This window comes from Trachurus japonicus, chromosome 9, assembly GCF_045865225.1.
Source record: "Trachurus japonicus isolate A0001 chromosome 9, Traja_1.0".
NCBI lineage: Eukaryota > Metazoa > Chordata > Actinopteri > Carangiformes > Carangidae > Trachurus > Trachurus japonicus.
This window is the reverse complement of record NC_140915.1, coordinates 21,068,924-21,085,778: the sequence shown is the minus strand read 5'-3', so window position 1 is coordinate 21,085,778 and position 16,855 is coordinate 21,068,924. Positions and strand designations below refer to the sequence as shown.

The 16,855-nt window shown below is 40.6% G+C and overlaps 2 protein-coding genes across 7 annotated transcripts in view; both read left to right on the top strand.

The window, feature by feature from the left end:
- Nucleotides 1-11,769, top strand: part of dock8 (dedicator of cytokinesis 8) — a 50,520-nt gene extending 38,751 nt beyond the window's left edge. For all 3 annotated transcript variants that reach the window (XM_085786510.1, XM_085786509.1, XM_085786511.1), the window contains 12 exons: nucleotides 18-176; nucleotides 272-372; nucleotides 1,387-1,579; nucleotides 2,223-2,366; nucleotides 3,074-3,205; nucleotides 3,610-3,744; nucleotides 4,105-4,194; nucleotides 4,887-5,123; nucleotides 5,239-5,382; nucleotides 6,501-6,607; nucleotides 9,162-9,332; nucleotides 10,003-11,769. In XM_085786510.1, coding sequence (XP_085642636.1) covers nucleotides 18-176; nucleotides 272-372; nucleotides 1,387-1,579; nucleotides 2,223-2,366; nucleotides 3,074-3,205; nucleotides 3,610-3,744; nucleotides 4,105-4,194; nucleotides 4,887-5,123; nucleotides 5,239-5,382; nucleotides 6,501-6,607; nucleotides 9,162-9,332; nucleotides 10,003-10,054 — 1,665 coding nt within the window. In that variant the 3' untranslated portion in view covers nucleotides 10,055-11,769. The remainder of the gene's footprint in view (nucleotides 1-17; nucleotides 177-271; nucleotides 373-1,386; nucleotides 1,580-2,222; nucleotides 2,367-3,073; nucleotides 3,206-3,609; nucleotides 3,745-4,104; nucleotides 4,195-4,886; nucleotides 5,124-5,238; nucleotides 5,383-6,500; nucleotides 6,608-9,161; nucleotides 9,333-10,002) is intronic.
- Nucleotides 11,770-12,373: 604 nt separating this feature from the next.
- Nucleotides 12,374-16,855, top strand: part of aopep (aminopeptidase O (putative)) — a 69,550-nt gene continuing 65,068 nt past the window's right edge. For 2 of the 4 annotated variants that reach the window (XM_085786505.1, XM_085786506.1), the window contains exons 1-4: nucleotides 12,374-12,424; nucleotides 14,285-15,122; nucleotides 15,385-15,554; nucleotides 16,273-16,522. In XM_085786505.1, the coding sequence (XP_085642631.1) occupies nucleotides 14,323-15,122; nucleotides 15,385-15,554; nucleotides 16,273-16,522 (1,220 nt within the window). In that variant the 5' untranslated portion in view covers nucleotides 12,374-12,424; nucleotides 14,285-14,322. The remainder of the gene's footprint in view (nucleotides 12,425-14,284; nucleotides 15,123-15,384; nucleotides 15,555-16,272; nucleotides 16,523-16,855) is intronic. The other 2 variants (XM_085786504.1, XM_085786503.1) reach the window with 1 other exon arrangement.

The window sequence follows — 16,855 nt, the reverse complement described above, 5'->3', positions numbered from 1 at the left end:
CCCTCTGTCTTCACCAGAACTTCTCACGGGTGAAGATGCAGGTCACCATGTCTCTGGCCTCGCTGGTGGGCAAGTCATCAGACTTTCAGGAGGAATACTTACGACGCTCGCTCCGTACCATCTTAGCCTATGCAGAGGAGGATACTGAGATGCAAAACACTCAGCTGCCCTCGCAGGTACAAAACAAAGCATGCAACTTCACACACAGTTACTATATTACATTGCTGATATTGATCATATAGTGGCCTGTGTTTTTCGTCTGTGTTTTCAGGTGGATGAGCTGCTCAGAAACCTTAACAGTATCTTGTCAGACACAGTGAAGATGAGGGAGTTCCAGGAGGACCCTGAGATGCTCATGGACCTCATGTACAGGTAAGATCCAAAAAAGGCTGTCTCCTTGTTTTTGTCCGTCTTCAGCGTCTGCCTCTTAATGTCTCCCACTCTCCGCTCCTCTCGTGCTCTCATCATTGTGGTTTCTCTCTGTGTTGTGCTGCTGGTTCCTATTTCTCTGTGGTCTGGGCTGTTTTGCCTCTATTTGCTGCCCTCACTATGGTAACCATGTGGTAGCAGTTTAGTCTTCTGATCTGCCTTTGTGTGTATGCAGATGCAAACAGTGTGTGTGCGTGTGTGCGTGTGTATATTTGAGTTTGTGTGTGTATGTGGGCTAAAAGACTGAGACAAAGAGAGCATACATGTGCTGTATGTTGATTTAGGCACTTTACCTCAACATGCTCTAATGTCACCTACATGTATCATTTATCATGCACCTTTCTGTTTGAGTTTTGGTCCCAGTGACCTGGCGAGTGTCTGACAGTTAGTGCAGAATGACTTTACACACTTACCTACGCTCACCCCAGCATTTACCTCCAAGCTCCCAAACACACACAGGTCACTGATGCAAAAGACATTTGGTCTCCAGATGCTTGAATTCATTTTTAAGTATAGTACAGTGACTCAACTGCTTTATAAATACTTTTTTGTTTGAAGTGTGTGTTGTACATGTATTTCAGTGTTGTTCGATTTAATCTTATTCATACATTCCATGAACAGAAAAAAAAACTTTTCCTTGTTTTTTGTTCACCATAAAACCCACTAGTCTGCTGCACTTACTCTCATGCACTTACTCTCCTGTCCATTTTCACATATATTGTATTGCCAATATACGACTGCTGCATCACCTTCCTTATATTATAAATGCTTTTTTTGTGATGTGTTTTCTTAGACTGTTTTTGTTTTTCTGTTTTGTATTTATTGTTGCAACTTTGTTTTTTCTGGCCAAGTCATTCTCAGGAAAGATTTAAATCTTAATGAGGTTTAAACCTGGTCCAGTAAATGAAAAAGAAAAAAGGAAAAGGGACAAATGCCCTCCTTCTTCTCCCTCCACAGGATAGCAAAGGGCTATCAGACATCTCCTGACCTCCGTCTGACCTGGCTGCAGAACATGGCAGAGAAGCACAACAACAGGAAGTGTTACACTGAGTCTGCTATGTGTCTGGTCCATGCTGCTGCCCTGGTGGCCGAGTACCTCAGCATGCTGGAGGATCACAAGTACCTGCCTGTTGGGAGTGTCACCTTCCAGGTAGACAACACAAATATATATATAAATACATAGAGTGCCTACATATAAAACTAACAATAAACACATGTTAAGGCTGACTGCAAAAAAAGAGAGCAACAATTACGGTCACATAAAGCAACCGTTCATCATTTCTTTGTTGTGGCCGTCGGTTGGTTTGTTGAACGAGGCAAACCCTGCCCTGCACAACACACCACATCACACATCTCCCCATGGATTACTTCCAAATTTGGTTGTGTGTGTCCAGAGGGGGGAGCTGTACACTCATAACGTCAACATGTAAATATGGTCCCCTGGTAGCTTTGCTTAACACAGCGCCTTTGAAGACTGGGGGTTGGGGGGTGGGCGGGCAAAACATGCTCCTGTGGGAAAATGCGAACAGTCTGTTCCTCTGAACTGAAAACAAACAGTTTTAATAGTAACTAAGATGAGAGTGCCATCGATGAGCTGTGTCACACACAAGACCTCTGTGGCGCTCTGGTACAGGACACTCTAACCTGCAGCAGTCAGCAGGTCATTGATTGGATGGTCATCAAATTAGTTCCATTTCCCACTGTAGGACATGTCCTTTTAAAGCCAGCCACGTGATTGATCATTTGATTAAGAGGGCTAATTGATTGATTAGCTGACTGATTTTTCTCTTCAGAACATCTCTCCCAATGTGCTGGAGGAGTCGGCGGTGTCGGATGACATCCTGTCTCCGGACGAGGACGGGGTCTGTTCGGGTCGCTACTTCACTGAGAACGGCCTTGTGGGATTGCTTGAGCAGGCTGCTGAGCTCTTCAGCAATGTGAGACAACAAAGCTGCATCCTATGATATTTAGGGTTAATGTAGAAATCTGTGTCCCAAACCCATACCACAAACTAATTTCAATCAAATCCTGAGTGTGTTGAATGAAATATACTCAAAACAACAATGTTTTTTGAATGGACACTACATATACTATATACTGTAGTGGGCAAACAAATTTTGATCTCAGTGAAACAGCTTCAGGGACATAAAGTTCTTGCAAAACATTGTGTTATCTCGTTGTTATTTTAATTGGCAGTGTCATTGGCAGTGTCACAGTTTGGTTGTCTTTCCTCTGTACACGTATTGGATCATTTCATGCTAATATTCGACAGTGTAAGTCTGCTGATTATTTTCTAACTGCAAAGAGTTCACATTTGGAATATTTATTGGTATTGATTTACATAATCATATAGATAATTACAGGATATATCCATGAATATATTCTGTTTCTTATTTCACTATAACACTGAGCACCTTGTAGATAGTCTTAGTAGGCATTAAAATGGAACAAAGAACTACAAAGTTCATTGTTAATGCTGGAAGTAACCTGTGTTACAGTGTGAAGTATGGATTTAGTATGCAGCAAGTGTTCGGGAGGTTGTGCCATAGACGTTTGGTTTATATTCTTGGAGTTAAATGCAATTATTTCCACTTTAAAAACTGTATGTGGCCATAGTAACCAGCAGTAATTGCTGTCTCATCAGGGGGGTCTCTACGAGGCAGTGAATGAGGTCTACAAGATCATCATACCAATCTTAGAGGCTCACAGAGACTTCAGAAAACTGGGATCCACTCACGACAAACTACAGCGAGCCTTTGATAACATCATTCAGAAGGTAATAACTCTATGGTACTGTTGGGGCTCCTTCATTTATAGAATTAATATTAACTCAAAAATTCTAAAGTCATGAGATACTGTAGTAGGTGATGTTGAAAGAATGGGAGAATGGGAAAAGCAATTTAAAAATCATTTGGGTCCCTAATTTCCTTTTTCAGTATTTCTGAGGTGTATAGAAATGTTCAAGACATTTAATATTGTTGCTCTCGACGATACGTTTTTTTGTTGTTGTTTTTTTTTTCAAATTGTTTATAGGAATGTCAAGTTTTTAAATTAAAGTCTTCAAAGTGTTCAACACTATAAAGATCTCATAAAAGGCTCTCACCATAATGAGAAAGAATATGCTCCTGATGTTATACTTATATGAGACTAATATAAAACCTTCCCCATGTTTCCCTGCAGGGCCATAAGAGGATGTTTGGAACCTATTTCCGGGTTGGTTTTTATGGGGCCAAGTTCGGTGACCTGGACGAACGAGAATTCATTTACAAGGAGCCAGGGATCACACATCTGCCTGAGATATCACACAGGCTAGAGGTACAAATGTGTGACTGCAGTGGATTGAAAGATGAGAAGGTGGATGGCTAGGCTGGTGAAATCTGATAACGACTGGGAGACTGGGAATTGAATGTCTAAGGGCAAGACTCACAATCATCCATTCTTTTTAGTGATTTTTTTTTCAGAGAGCATGGAAAACCTTGGCATTCATTAACATGCTTAAAGGGAGAAATAATTTCATGGAGAGCAATACAAAGTCAGCCTCACAATTAAATTGAATAAGTCAGTTGCATACCTCCTTGACAGAGAATGAAATTTGTATTGTAAATTTGTTTACTCATAATAGACAGTGATACGGCTGATGTTGCACAGTCACTACAACATTTTTTCCACTCATAGAACTTCTACAGCCAGTGTTTTGGAGAGGACACGTTGGAGATGATCAAAGACTCTACACCAGTGGACAGAAAACGGCTCAAACCCAACAAGGTAGGAGACCATAATAGTCACGCGACTGACTGGTGCAACAGGTCTGTCTATGCTGTTGTTAAAAGATATAAATGGTCTTACTGGTCTACTAAATATAGTATTTGTATCTCTGTAAACACAGAACCAAACTACTATAGACTGTATGTGAAGCAGTAGTTATGAAGCAAAAATATGGATCACAGTATTTTAAACATTAGTGAAAAACAAAAATGCGTATAGAATCAAAATATATGCAAAAAATCTCTGTGTTAATTTTAACAGAGAAACTGTCTGAACAAGTAATGTAAAAAAGAAAATCATGTTGTATGGAGATACAGTGCAATATGCCATTTTTTATAATGTGGATATATGGAAAGAATGTGCAAATTTCAATTAATGAAAGCAAAAAAAAAAAGTTGAAACATACGTATTGTTCAAAAACTTGAGAGAAGAGAACACACACACATTAGAAACACTAAAAATGAACAACAGCAGTCCTTAAAATAAGGTTTAGGTCACAAGGGAGAAATGCAACAATCTGATGTGTCTCTCTTCAGCATATCCCCTGCAGGCTGAGACCAAGGCTGTTAAAGCCGTGTACACTCTGATAGTTTTTGGCAAACTAAATACACTCTTAAAAAAGGTTGAGTTTTTATCACAGTGACAGCATGTTTTTATGGGTTAAAAATAACTAAATCCCCCCTCCTCTTCAGGCATACATCCAGATCACTTATGTGGAGCCCTACTTTGATGACTATGAGATGAAAGACCGGCTGACAAACTTTGAGAAGAACTTCAACCTGCGGCGTTTCATGTACACGACACCGTTCACCAAGAGCGGGCGGCCACGAGGTGAGCTGAACGAGCAATACAAAAGGAAGACCATCCTCACCACCATGCATGCCTTCCCCTATGTCAAGACTCGCATCAACGTCATCCAGAAAGAGGAGGTAAAGAGCCAGATTCATGATGTACAACGTCTAGTTTAAGACCCAGTTCTTCACATTAATCACTCGATTACAGTTGCAATAAATCTGAAGAGCATTACCTCATTTCTGTTTCCAGTTTGACCTGACTCCTATTGAGGTGGCCATAGAAGACATGCAGAAGAAGACGAGAGAACTGGCAGTGGCCACACACAGAGAACTGCCTGATGCTAAGATGTTACAGATGCTGCTACAAGGCTCTGTGGGAGCCACTGTTAACCAGGTAATATACGAGCATTGCAGAGTTTTTGTGAATGAATGCGCTGCTTCTATTTTACGCTACTGCCTGTCTGTTGATATTATAGCTGAAATGATCTTGTGCTTTGCGTTTAACCAAGAGCGGCTGCTCTCCTATCGTGCGCGGCCCTTTTTGTCCCCTGAGTGTTCTTTCCTAATGTGCAGGGGGAAAATAAACCAGAATAATTTACCTCTATTTGTCTTATCACATTTACAGTTTCCATTGTGGTCTGCAGGTGGGAGACATGACAGTGATCACACATCAAAGCCTTCACCCCATCCATAACCCTAATCCTTCCTTTGCTTTTCCCTGATTTAGTTAAAACGTCAATTCATGGCCCCTCTTCCTTTCATGTCCCTGCTGCACGGCATGCTGAACCGGAGGTCTCTTTGATCTGATAGCTTCCAGGTCCTGCCAGCATGGTGAATGTTGGAGTAATGATGAAGCTTGCTACAGCGTCTCCGCTCTCCCTCCCCCCTATGCTTTATCTTCCAGCGTCTAATCTGACAGGTCCCTCGCTCCGACCTGATGGTTGTATACATAACGCTAATGCTCAGCAACTTTGTAAACATATAACTCTTGACTGTAATCAGCACAGGAGACTGGTTTTCTGTGTCTGGGTCCACAGCTCTGTCACGAAGGGACTGAGGCCCAGGCCCAATGCGTTTATGATGCTAATCAGAGCTGTTTAACTGTGCCTGTCGTGATGCAGGCGTTGTGCAAGCGTGCTGTGGTTTTATGATGGATATAAGTTAGGCTAACAAGATCTCGTACTCGGCAAATGGGAGCCAAATGGTGGGTGTATGCAGGGTTAGCTCTGACATTAGCCATGCAGAAGGCTAATCATGATTCCTACTCTGATCTCCTCATGTTCTAGTTCAGCGTCTTGGCCCTTAGATGCATTAGCCATTCAGTTAGCAAGTCATTTCCCTCCTGTCTGAATGAGGGGCATTCCCATCCCTCCTTTGTCCACACGCTCTCAAACACTTCCTCTCTTACCTCCTCTCTTTCCTTCCTCCACTCTGCATTTGCTTTCTCTTTCTTTGTCCCTCTGTTGCTTTGTTTTGGTCACTCCTCTCCTCCTCTCTGCTTCCCCGTTGTAGGGCCCATTGGAGGTGGCCCAGGTCTTCCTGAATGAGATCCCAGCGGACCCGAAGCTCTTCCGTCACCACAATAAACTGCGCCTGTGTTTCAAAGAGTTTATAATGAGGTAAGATGCAATCAAAGAAACACCACCTAATGACAACACACTGTACCAAAGTTATGAAAAAACACTACAAAAAAAGACTTTCATGGTGAGCCATAAAGAAGTTCACCAACTATTTTACTTAAATTTGCATTTCTTCTTTTTATTGTTACCAGTGGCTGGCACTGGCTCAGTAGGTGGAAATATAGAACAATACTTCAAAGGATTTTCTGTGCAATATCTTTTTTAGACTCAACTTAGAAGGAGTGAAAGTCTTTTCCAGGATGCTTCATATATACACCATTACTGGTGGCAGTGGAGGAAGATAAAAGAACTGTGTGTCAGTCAAGATGCAGAGATAGATGTGATAATTGCCCCTAAATAGCAAAACAGATGATAGTTAAAGGAATTAAGCAGGTTAAGGGGATTGTGAATGAATACAACCCATTGTGAAAGGAGATATTGTTTCATTTCCCACAAGACGGTGGAGGATTTTTCCTCATAATGTCACTGAGCTGTTTTTCCTCTGAAATTGCGATGGTTTATTGTTCCCAAGAGTTTCATTATATTTTGAATATTCAGAACATAATTTAAACCATCCTACTCAGAGCAATGTGCTTAGGATATGCCGATTTTTGTGTATGTGAGTGTATGTGAGTGTTTGTGTGCGCGTGTGCGATTTTCATCTCCTGGGCATGAGCTGTTTGCCTCCAAAAGGTGGTTTTCATTTTCTAACCCTCATGTCACATTCCAGCTGCCTTGATTGCTACAAGCAGGTTGGCAAATATTTACTGTAATTTCAGAAAGGTTTATTTCCTATTCTAAATCCAGGCAGGCTGGCACTGGACCCTTTGTATGCCAATCTTCTTGACAGTGGCTTTCTTATAAAACCCACTCAGGAAAACACTGCTCTCTCTGTTGGTCACCTTTTTTCTCCAGTGAGCTGAATTTCTCCCATCACATACAGCATGATCCTCTCAGGCATCAGGCCTCACATCCAAACATGTCATCTGCTGCTGTGCAGCTCATTACTGTAAACACTGATTTATAATTGCTTACTCATTACTGTGAGCTGCCTGATGCAGGGTAATATTGAGGCTAGGTCCATGTGATATCAACAGTGCAACCATAAGAATACATTTTCACGATGTAGGTATTGTAAGCAAGACTGTGTTGTACTTCTATGCAATATATAAGATGAAGCCCTACTTACATTTAAAACCTGAACATTTATTTATGATGTGTTCATAATTACACATTTGGAAAATTATTTTTATTAAAGCATTACAAATCTTACATTGTTTCATTGTATGATCCAACCTAGACACTATTTGATCAATATACAAGTTATAAATATATAAACTTGTTCCCCAATCGAAGCAGAGGGGCAGATGAACCTTAAAAAAACAAATAAAGAAATTTAATTGGTTTTGTTCAAAGAGGATCAGCCAACATCTCTTGCAAAACTTTTGTTGTAGTGAAGTCAATCCAAAGAAAATCCATTACTTCTCTTGAAGATCATGTTTTCTCTCTGAAACATACATGTGTACAGATTAAGGCTTGAACAGAGGAATGTTTGTGGGTGGTGCTTGAGTGATACTGTAGGTGTCTCAGCCTGTCACAACCTGCAGCACTACTACTTTATACTCCCATCTTCCCTTTGGGCAGATTTGGATCATCTATGTTCAATATGTGACAAAGATAACTACAGGTTGGTTTAGGGTCACCTGTGAGTGATGATGACACAAATACAGAAAGAGTCCAACATAATTATACTGAAGAAAGCACTCATGATAACTCATGTTAAATGTTTCCCAACAAGAAGTCTGAGAGCTACATGTAGAGGATGTTTTTCATGGCTTGAGAAAATCCTTTTGTGAGTCGCCATTAATGCTCATTGCCCCACGTGTTTACTGTATACAGTTACATGACATTACCCTCATTAAAAGCTAAGAGATAAACGCAGACATGTGTTTGCAATCATCCCCGTCTCTCTGATTTCCTGCAGACTGCCCTAACATTTCACGATAGAGCACTGTGGACAGACCCTTTGTCTGACCTTTTCTCTTCTTGTGATGCTCTACTGTATATCATACATTCTTTCCTTTTCCTTTTCAGCACACAAGGCAGAACAAGGTTTTTATTTGTTGGTCATTTGTGAGTTTTACCTTCACTGCTCCTCAAATTCTTTTTTAAAATAGATTCATGGGTTTATTTGCAGTTCAGCTTGCATTCTTCCAGACGTACTTGGAATACCATAACAGGCATATATGAGTTCCTTACAGTCAAGTGCATTGTTAACTTATTTAGAGTTTTGGCTTGCAAAGCAGCCCAATTTGTGTCAAGTAGTTACAGGAGACTGAAACAGAGCAGTGCGTTTCTGAAGGTTTGAGGATAGAGAGGGGATTACTGCAAGATTGGTTTGCAAAGAATCATTGTTGAAGCCGCTCTTAAGTCTGAGGTTATTGCATTAAAAAGGTCAAGAAGTACAAGGAGCTCTTTTTTCATCTTAGGCAATGTCATTTAAGAAAATGGATTTTGAAGCTGACTCCACCTTGCTGTGCTCTCTGTCCTGCAGGTGCGGCGAGGCAGTTGAGAAGAATAAGCACCTGATCACATCAGACCAGAAGGAATACCAGCAGGAGCTGAAGAAGAACTACAACCGCCTGAGAGAGAGCCTGAGGCCGATGCTGGAGAGGAAGATTCCTGAGCTCTATAAACCCATCATCAGGCCCCGGCTGGAGAACAGGTAAATATGCCCACCAAGTCAAAAGGCCAATACTGCTTTGACAAAGGAGACTGAGGTGGAAATAAAACACATGCCATTGATCTTTTCATCACTATGATTGCTGAACCCAAAGTAAAGTGACAACAAATGGATTTGAGCAGCCGATCCATTCACACTGTCAGTGTCACCTTTAGAAATATTGATAGCTGTGGCAGAGCAGCAGTACAAAGACTGAGAGTTGAACCCAATGCTATGGCCTAAACACCCTTGTATGTTAATGAAGACTGATTGCATGACTGATTTGACCACATTTTCATGTTACATCTTTTAAAATGTATTTCCCTGCCGAGGGATGAGAATGTGTTTCAAACTGTTACTTATTCAACAAATTTTGTGTTTTTAATATCAGTTTCAAGAGAGCTTCCCAAATCAGTTGGAGTCATAATTACAGCAGCAAAACAAGATTTAAAAATTAAAGAAAAATGAAGCCATACTGATACTGAATCTTTTTTTAAAATCTGTTATTCCAGCTGTAAAGAGTGGGTAATTGAAATGATAAAAATCCAGTTTTGTGCCCATGGAAACACTTACCTTATGTCTCTACTGCCCTGCCTCCCTGACCTGCTCATCATTATTCCTTATCTTTCGCCCCCCACCTCTTGCCTCATCCACTGCCCTCTCCCTCTCACAGGGATTCTTTCAAACGTCTAAGTTTCCGCAGAGCTCAGGAGGAAAACTCCTGAGATGCCACGGCTCGTCTGAGAGAGCGCTATGGGGAGGAAGGTGAGAATGTCACACAGCCGAGAAAGGAAAAGAGAAGATAAGATGAAAGAGGAGAAAAACAAGAAGAGGAACTTCTGGTGATATCCTTGCCCTCCTTTGTGCAGGAGCAGTACATTGTGTCCACAATGGCAGACTCAGAGTTTCTCCACAATCGAGCAGATTGTGTGTGTGTGTGTGTGTGTGTGTGTGTGTGTGTGTGTGCTGTATGTCCACTTTTTACAATTTGACAGCAATTCATTACTGGAGGCAAAAAGAGTGAGCACATAAAAACAGGGTAATGGGAATCTCAAGCAAAGTGTAGCTTATTGAGTTTCACTGTAAATCTTCAGATGCTTTGGCTCTGTTGGTTTTCTTTTTTCTTTTTTTTTGATAACTGCAAGTCCTAATAATGCTGCAAACATTTCCTGTAAGTTGGCAAAGAAGCAGACTGTAGTTCCTCTCTGAGGCCCTAGCTGGCCCAGGGCCTGTATGTGTGCCAATACTTCTAGAGTCCAGTTTGTATGTATGTAAATGTATTAGTAGGTGTGTCTTTATTTAGATAATGTTTGGAGTGGAAGATTTTAGTGCCATACTGAAGTCACTTTGTACTCAGTGATGATAAATGACTCTGTTGCTAAAGGGCCTCTGAAACTTCACTTTGTGCCAGTTAGGACAGCAAGAGTATGGATGGTTTCTGCACTTGAAAAATAGATACAATTTCCTGTGTTAACTCTTGAGGCCATTCTTGTGTTATTGTTGTTGGGCATACTGTACCTGGCCATGTAGATAATAGGAGAGTTTAACTTATTAAGAGTGAACTGAGGCAGAAGCTCCACATAGCTGAAATCGAAATCCACATTTTGTACATAGTATAGGTATTACTGTACATCAGATGATTACAAAGATGTTTACAAAAGTATAAAAAACTATTTTGCATTTTATTTTATAGAATTTTATTTTTAGATAAACAATAGCAATAATGATATTAATTGCAAATGGTGTTCAGTAGGCAGGATACAGTGACTGAGTGTGCTCTAACAATCTCATTGTATGTTAGCAGTTTGTATATAGATCACAGTGCCAAATTTAATTCCTTTCCCATTTATTTAGGATCTGAGATGATTAACTAGAAATGAAATGTTTTGAAAAGTCACTCCACAAAGCTGTGCTCTGCAATGTCAATAATGCTTGCTCCATATGTCCGTACACATTCCAGAAGAGAAATGTACAACTGCTTTAGAGTATTAAAAAGTGACAGCCTAATTTTGTTTGACATCCATGAAATATTGCATTTCATTGGTATGTTGCAGCCCATTACTGTATTTCAATAATGCAAATGTGTTACATGTTTCAAAAGTAGGTAAACATTTCTATTTACATTGATACTTGTTTGGATATATCTTGCTCCAGTTACATTTATTATTTATGAACCATGGAATGGCTGAATAATATGAAAATGTGATGCAGTGTGGGTGTTAATCATTAATTGAAATGTATGCCTATTTTTGAAACATATAGAATATTGCAATATTGAGATTTGGTGTTATATTGGTGGTATTTGACCACTGGAGGTTGCAAATATTCCGTATGAGTTATTTTCATGTTCATACCTACCTGTTGTGTTTTATTAAATGTAATTTTAACTTGTCATGCATACAATGCTGTTGACATACCTGAATAAAACTTAATATATGCACATGTGTCTTTTACATTGTCATTTCAATATTGACATTTTTATTTTTTTAGCCATTGATAGCCATATTAAGGTTGCTTTTTTTTTTTTTTTTGATAGGTTACCACATAGTTACTACATAAAGACATAAGACTTTTGTTTTGATCACGTGGGAAATTCACTTGCAACAGTAGCCCACAGTTAGGCCTACAAGTAAAGAAAGTATATAAAGACTAGCTACGATGTTCAAAATATATGTAAAACAAAAATATGTAGGCTACTGTTACATAAAATAGCCTATTTAAATAGAGAAAAACTATAGGCTATGTTGCTTGATCAGAAATATTGCAGTGTGGGCGGGCATGAATAATGTAGCCTTGTATGAAACTGATTAAGGTAAAACCTACACCTACAGGAATAAATTCAGTGGAAGAAAAAAAGAATGGTGTTTTATTTCATGATCCTTTCATTAAAAATATACAATAAAATTTTATGGATGATTTATTTGGAGTAGATTTGATTACATTGATTCAGTTTTATTCAGATTCAATAGAGGATTCAATCAGATCTCTTGGGAAGAAGACGTCGGGTCATTCTCTGGTCGGGTGAAGAACTACAATTTGGTGCCGTCGCGTCAACGTGACGACATCACTGGGCGACGTCGACATGAGCGGCACAGGTTGGTGAACACACAACACAGGCTAGTAACTGTCGAGCATGGATGTACTGTATTCATCCGTGCTTGTGATACTCAGGAGTATATACGCAGTTGTTTAGTAACACATTGTTTAACACAGTGTTGTCTACAGAGAAGCTGCTCGTTTCTTACCGCTAGTTTCGACCGCGTGTAGTCTTGAATGCTGTTGGCAACAGTTAAGTTAACTCTGTAGCTTATATTCGCTGTCAACTCAGCTTCACCGCAGCAAAGTTCACAACTCAAAACGTGAACTATCAGTCTTCAGAACATCAGTCTTTTATGTGTCACGACATGATCCCTTACGACTTCAGTACTTGTGTGTATGTGTCAGAAAGAATACTTAATCCTTAGTAAAGGTTCATTAGTTTCTTTGACGTTTTAGCTAATGTTATCAAAATACGTAAGGGCTCCCCTTTGAGTTACCCTGTCTGTCTGCGTCAGATATAAAAGGCAAGCTCTTACCTGTTATGCCTGCAAGGACACTGCATGCCCTGACCTGTCAGTTTAAATTTTAACAAAGATTAAGCAGTAATTAATCTTTTATCTGTTCAGTCTCCATGTTTAGGCTACGTCTGTTTGTCTTTAAGTCCATAGCAGCCTACTGAGAAGCTGTGTAATTATCAAGTGAAACGTTGCTATTTTCTATGAAATAAACACTAATATATATCTAAAGCAGTTATTCTGAATCGAATCATATAGACAAACAAAAATGCATTATATCCAACATCATACAATTCATAATGTAGGCTAAATAAGTAAATGATCTTAAAGTACAGTAAATAACCACAGGTACTGTGCCAAATTACCCTTGACTGATTTCTTCAAAAACAATTTTTGACATCATTGCGAAAAGGATGGAAATCATTGCATGTTTTTGAAGTGTCAACAAGCTTATTGCCTGTCTTAACAGCCTTAGATGAAAATGCTAAATGTGCAGAGGCAGAGCCTTTGTCTCAGTCGTTGATCTTGAAAATCTGTTCATTTCCTCTGAGCAAAGTTGCTTGAATAAACTTTTCATTCGCGGAGATGCTGCAGATGTGACCCTTTTAAACACCAAATGAACATCTTAAATCAAAAATAAATTTCTAAAAAATATCAAAAGAGTTCATAGTCACAGACTCCAGGAAATACAGTGTGAACATAGCCTAATCAGTAGTTTAAAACATTAATTTTTAGGGGCATACAATAGGCTACTAGTGGTCATCTAGGTCACAGATGGATGTTTTATTTAGCAAACTTTGGAGATATCAGGTTTCTGTTTTTTTTTCCTGTAGCTGCAGGTATTATCCCCTGTTTTTCGTGCTCATAATTTTATGAATAGATTCCTGCACTGAATAACCGCTCAGGATTTTGTGCTGTAAATAGTAATTGCACCTCTGTCTTGCCAAGCCTGCCTCATGCCCCGAGCAGGCTAAATGGAGGGATTGTGACAGCAAAAACTCATATACAGCTGTAATATAGGCTACTGCAGACAGTTAGGCCAGCGCACTGCCAGGAACAGCAAAGGTCTTTTGCCGTTACTGCTTCATTAACGCAGATCAAAATAGGATCATGAAGGTGTTTTCATTTTTGGAAACATTTGTGGAATGTGTGAACAGATGGAGTTTGACACTTAAGTTTGAGTTTGAGTTTGTGTTAGGCATACAAACCCTGACAGAGTTGGCTTCATCACAGCACGCTTCATTCATAGGCTGATGTGAGTACATCTGCCCACAGGAAGCGATGGAATATCAACTAATAGTTTTGTCTGAAAGTTACATAAACACACATTTAGTCAATTAGCCTATGATAAATAAAAAGTTTGTAACATGAATAAATAAAATTGTATTTTTGGTCTTTCAGCCATTCTCTTTGCATGACTTTGATGCAATTTGTGTGACATGGAGCCAGATGCAGACCTAGATCCTGATGCAGATGATCTTCCACTCCGAGCCAACACAAACCACATACTTGTCAGACATTATGTGCTGGACCAAACGGTTCACTTTGAAAGGAAGGTCATCAGTGGTAGTGTCGTTTTGTTCCTGGAGCCAGGCCTTGGGGTGAAGACCAAGGCTGAGGAGGACACTGGACCTGGTGATGGAGATGGCTCTATGGAGGCTGGACGGAGTCCTAGTGAGTCAGTGTGGAAATCACAGGATGTGGATTCAATAGAGGATGAAGCACTCGGTGCTGGAGAAAGAGAAGGAGATGAAGTTCAGCCTGTGTCTGGAGTTGAGTTGCAGACTGCTGCTGAAACAAAAAATACTCATTCTTCACATTTGTGGGAAACATCCAGTGACGGCGATTTCACCTTAGTGCTGGACTGCTGTGACCTAGATGTATCAAAAGTTGAAGAGGTGGACATCACCTCTGTCTCAGCCATGACTAACCTCCCATCAGAGGTCACGTCTGACAAGTCTGCAGTCAGCTCGGTGCACCCACAAGCAGCCTTTATTCAGAAACTCTTCTCCCTGCCCTCGAGCCGATGGAGGCAGAAGCACCAGCTCTTTTTGCTGTGCAGCCGTGCCCCTGGCGCTCAGGATGGCAGCACACTGCATTTTCAAAGAGACAGGTGGAGTCTCCAGGTGAGGAAGAAGGGGACAGTGTCCCCTCAGGAGTTCCCTCGTGTTATCAGGATTTGCTATGAGACGAAGCCTACGGGAGGCTCGGTGAGGTGGACCAAAGACCAGGACAACAGGTTCGTCTCAGGATGCAACTCATTAACCCAATTCCATAAAACAGTGTGATTAAGAGGGAAGACTCTTCTTAAAATATATATCTTGAGCTTTCTCTGTTAGAACAGAATAATTCATTAATTCAAAAGAAAAAAAAACATGCTGCAGGCTGTTATATTCTCTTCTCTGCGTGGATGCTTTGTGTGTGTATGTAAGTATATTGGGTGGCTCCTTTGAGCATTGAAATGGTGGTTGTTTATAGTTTACCATTGTTTACCCTTCCAGGGTGTGTGTTTACACTGCCGGTTCTCCCATCAACAACCGAGCCCTCATCCCCTGCCAGGAGCCGCCAGTTGCCATGTCAACATGGCAGGCAACAGTACGGGCCCCCAGTGAGTGTGTGGTTTTGATGAGTGGGGAGGAGCAGGCTGTACCTTTTGAGGACGGAGACACATGTAAGCTGTTATTTCACCAATCTTTTGTGGCACCCAGAAGAATTAAGTTGATTTTATTAGAATAGCCCAAAATCACAAGTCACAAATTTGCATAAATGGCTTTTGTCCTGTGTACAGCATATACCACCTTCTAGCTTAGACCCTTGATTAGAAAATAGGGCTCATTATTGATTTACTATTTGTTTTCACAAAAGAAAGTAAAGTTAAGAAATGTTGCTTATTTTGTTTAAAGAAAAAATGCAATTATACAAAAACATACAAGGGTTCTGAAGCAATCTAATTTTGGCATTATGTTGACCTGAACGTATTGTGTTGGCACCGTTTTAGAGAAAACAAATTTCCAAAGAGCCTGTATTTTTGCCAGTTTTTAAGCCTGGTCCCAGACACCTGAAACAGGTTGATTTTTATTCCCAGTAATTGAATTAGCTATAGGTGCTCTTTCAACCAAACCAACTGGAGTTTTGTTGATTAGATTAAGAAGAACAGTGTCATCTTTCTGTATCAGAGCCAGAAAAAATAATTACAGCGAATCGCTGCATAAGTGTGGATCAGAGTATTGCAAGTGTTTTGATTCACAGGAAAGATGTTTAATACTTTACTTTTAAGCAATTCAGTCTAATTTTATCCTGAGTCCTTTCTCCTTGTCTCCTATATGTGCCATCCAAACTCCTCTCTACTCTCTGATATTTTTCTCTTCCCCCTCGTCAACCCTGTGCAGGTTTCTCAGTCTGGAATTACTACGTCACTATGCCCATGCCCGCTTCCACCTTCACCTTGGCAGTGGGCCACTGGTGCCAAGTCACAGCAGAAATCCCCCCAGCACTGAAAAGAGGGGTGAGGGACGAGACGGATAGCGAAACCGCCAAACCTGGGGCTGGGTTTGCTGCGTGGACTGAGGCTCAGCTTGTGTCTGGACTTGGAAGCTCCTCTGGTGAAGTAGTAAAGGCAACCTCACTCCAGACTGGCAGGTATTTTATTATTTTTCCTGTGTTCTTTTCTTCGTGTAAGACCCCCTCCTCCTCCTCCTCCTTCTCCCCAGTCTGCCATTAACGTAAGTCTGGCCCTTCGACATTCCGTGGCGAAACTTTCCTCTCGCCGTACCAAAAACAGTGCAGGTGAGGTTAGGGTGATGGATAGGGTGCAGGCAGCACACAATCACCATTTGATGACAAGTACATTAAAGTTTGCACCATAGTACTTTGGGCTCAGTGCCCAGCAGAAATGATCTTTGGAGAGCAAAAAACGGCAAAGCTGACATAAATTTTTATAGAGGTACATGATACAGGGCGTCGGCTGGGACA